This window comes from Helobdella robusta (genome assembly GCF_000326865.2).
Source record: "Helobdella robusta unplaced genomic scaffold HELROscaffold_10, whole genome shotgun sequence".
Taxonomy (NCBI): Eukaryota; Metazoa; Annelida; class Clitellata; order Rhynchobdellida; family Glossiphoniidae; genus Helobdella; species Helobdella robusta.
This window is the reverse complement of record NW_008703571.1, coordinates 4,380,926-4,384,887: the sequence shown is the minus strand read 5'-3', so window position 1 is coordinate 4,384,887 and position 3,962 is coordinate 4,380,926. Positions and strand designations below refer to the sequence as shown.

At 29.9% G+C, this 3,962-nt stretch overlaps 1 protein-coding gene across 1 annotated transcript; it reads right to left on the bottom strand.

Moving 5' to 3' along the window:
* Nucleotides 1-261: 261 nt before the first annotated feature.
* On the bottom strand, nucleotides 262-2,374 carry HELRODRAFT_166945 (hypothetical protein; the record flags this gene model as incomplete). The annotated part of the gene is made up of 2 exons (XM_009012108.1): nucleotides 262-554; nucleotides 2,239-2,374. The coding sequence occupies 2 exons, from the start codon at nucleotides 2,372-2,374 to the stop codon at nucleotides 262-264; spliced, it is 429 nt and encodes a 142-aa protein (XP_009010356.1).
* Nucleotides 2,375-3,962: the final 1,588 nt, after the last annotated feature.

The following is a 3,962-nucleotide window of genomic DNA, read 5'->3' as shown; positions in this document are numbered from 1 at the left end:
GCAGCGGAGAAACGATTACATGAGAAGAAACTTAGTGTTAGAACGAAAAATATTGGTAAGCAATACAAAGAGCATTATTCGAAAAATCAACAAAAAATAGCAAACGGCAAAACGATTTTTAACAAATGAAATTTTTATTCATTATATTAAAAACAATGCTGAATTATTTTTTTGCGGTCGAAAATGCAGCTCAGACATTTGGTCGTTTGAGAGTAATTAATTGTCCATCATGCTAAAATGCTTAACAAAAAAAGATGCTACTCACTTGCAAACCAGTTGGGTGAGATTGTCATGGAGCACGTATGCATAGCACGTGGAATCGTGATAGCACGGAAATTCATAATCTTCCTCGTCTGTGCACTCTCTAAACAAAAAGTTCAGCAGAGCTTTGATTTGATCGGCCGTATAATCTTCCCAAAACTTGAGGTTGGCTTTGACGTGGTGAGCCACGCCAGCAGGGGGGAGGTCAAGATCGTCGTTGCTTCCATCATCGCTGACTGCCTGCTCTTCCTTCTTCAGACAGTTCGCAGTGTTGCAACTCGGTTGGTTGCATTCTGTTTGGTCTTGCAAAATATTATTAATCATATTTTGTTATTGTATAGGTACAATTTTGCCCAGAAATCCCAAAAAAAAATTTATTCAAGTTATCTATTTAGAAAAAATATTTAAAGACATTTGCAGCAAAATATAATAAAAAAATGTTTACAAAAGTTCTAAACGAAATAATGAGGCAAAAATTAAAAAATAAAATGCATTGCATTCCATGAAATGTTATTAAAAATTAAAAATATCTCGTTAACATTCACGCAGTTCTACTCTGCAATTTGTTTTTATTACTTTAAATAAAAGGTCTTTAGATACAGTAACAGTAATAAAACACGCATAAAATCATAAACAGAATGGAAATTAATAGCCAGCCAAACACATACACCAAAACACACACGCACACACAAACACACACGCACACACAAACAAACGCACACACACACACTTGTGTATACTGTATAGTGGTCGCTTCTTTTTCATTAGCAATATAGAAGCGTGGGCTTTTGATGTTTGTGATAAATTGCAACTGTATTGGACTAGAATTAATGCAAAATAATGAAGGAGATATATATAACTATTGGAAAACAAAGGATGCATTTGTTCATTATTGGATACTTTGAATATTATAAATTTTCGTTCATTTCACCGGACACGTTCGTGATCATGTTGAAAATATGTGTAAAAAAATGTATGGACCGCAAAAATATGAAAAATTACTAGAACTACACCAAAAATTTTAACAAAGAGCCAGTGAATGGAGCGTGGTTATGCACAGTTAAACGTTTGAATACCTTTTAATTTTTAAAAATTAATCTAAAAAACTGTTGTCTTTAATGGAATTACTTTTGGAAAAATGCTACATGAATAAATGACTGATGTGTAGGGCATGTTGGAATGTACCCAGCAGATAGTCGAATGCTGGATGTTACTCACATGTAGGACAATAACGACTATCGTAATTTTGTTAGAGACAACCCACCAAATACCTTTTGCGTTTTATTTACAACCAGCAGAGCCAGATAGCTCTTTTATTATGGAGTCCGTTTTTAAGTAATGAAGCTTTCTTGATAATATTGGACTGAACAGGTAAGAATCTAAGAAACTTCATGAATAATGAATTTTGCCATAATTGAAACCATTAATATATAATTTCTAGACTTGTTTTGAATTTATATAAAACTAACTCAACTATTTTTTCAATAGGAAGGAAAATCACTGAGCATTTTATCAAACAACGTTTTACCCCTATTGAAAACTCTAAATTAAAAGCACATTATATACATTGAGTATATATACATGCACTCACGTTTATATTATTATTTTAATAAATTTATCAAAATTTTTACGGTTTTTTCATAAAAGTTTAAAACTGGTATTTTCCATTTGCAGATTTTACTGAAATCAACATAAAATGAAAATGCGTGAAGTTTGTACGTTGATTATAATTTGCCCATGGAGTCTATGAAACTTAAGAATGACGAATCAGTACCAAATAGAATATATTGATGGTTCAATATTTAATTTAAAGTTTAATTCTTATAACAAAATTTCATGGCTTAAGACATTTAACCAAATTCAGATATCAACGTTAAATGGAAACATGAAGTTAATGAAAAACTCACGAAAAACAAATTTAAACGGACAACACTTTACAATAGGTGAACAGACAGAGCAGAAATTATATGCACTAACTCAAACACAAGTATTTGTTGAAGTAGTTCATTATGATGCCGATGTACTTCTGAAAGAGAGATATGCCGCCCATCGCCTGCTCTCTCACAACTGTCTCCTTTTCTTTCGAATCCATGTTCAAGTGACTTACGTGCATCGTAAACTTTTTAATTATTTAATGAAGAAATATTTGCAATATATTGCAACAAGTTATTGTTACAGCCTTTTACAGTCTATAGAGAATATTTACGTCAAAAAATCAAATGGCAACTAAAAAATATTCAGTTTTTGTAATTTTGATTTGTATGACCTGAAAGTAGTTGGGAAAGTTGATAGGTTTGTCTTGTTTGTTAATCTGAAAATAAATATTAACTTAAATGTTAACAACGAAAAAATAAATGTAGTGTATATATATATATATATATATATATATATATATATATATATATACATATTGGATTAAGACTATTAGAATTGTGCGTTTAAGTTTATAGCTATTGAAAAAATGATATAGGTGAGGATAGTTGATCTGTCATCAAATTCATAAATTCGTCGGCCAGTACAAGTCCTGTTTAAATTTTGATTTCTCTAGTGGTTGATCGGAAATCATTCACACGTTTCTTGAGTTCGAAACAAAAATTTTTGTTTATTTTATACATGACAGAACGAAAAATTTAAAAAAATAACGTCCAAGCAACCAACGAAAGCGATAGTATTACACTACGAATATACTACTCCAACCAAAGAACGTAATTTTTTGTGATGAAAAACAACTACACTAGTAAACCAGAATCGATAATGGATCATAGCCATCTAATATATTTGTTCAAACGTAATATTGGTGAGTGTGGGCATTATAATTCTAAATATATTGGTATGACGACGACCAAGTTATCGAGAAGACTCACGATATACGTAAAAACTGGCACTATAAAGAATCACATGAAAGAGAAACACAAATCTAAAATTACTAGACAAATTTTGGACCCCAATGTTGAAATCTTACATTACAATGACAATCATTATAATTTACGACAAGCTGAATCAATATTCATAGAACAAAGACATCCAATAACAAATATTAAAAGGAGCAATTGGAATTCTTCCTACTAATAAATTTAAAAACAGAGGAATTATCGACAATGAAAACACGTAAATGTGTTATATTTAACAAAGTCAAAAAGTGTAAAACTATATCAATTATAAACTACTATATAGTATATTCGTAGTTTATATATATATATTTTTTTACAATATTCTATAAATTCTACCGAATGTTTGGCGTTAATATGTCTGTAGTTCGTTTTACAAATCTAGAACTACCTTCCTTTTAACTTCTAATTCTCAAGAGAGATGGAGCTGTCGCAGCTCGCGATCTTGTTCGATTGTTAGATTGCGTCGGTTGGTCGCAGATCTTCGAGTAAATGTTGGTAATAGACCATAATTTATATATATATATATATATGTTGGTAATAGACCATAATTTTTACAATATTCTATAATTTATAGAATATTGTAAATATATATATATATATATATATATATATATATATATATATATATTTATATTGGAACGAGATTTTCTTTGATGCAAATATCGTTAAATATATATATATATATATTGTATATATATATATATGTATATATGCAAATTTCATTGAAATTGTTTGCCCATTTTGCATTAATTAACTTCTTTATAAGACATTCAACGAGGCGGTATTGTTGAGATCATATTATCAAAACGA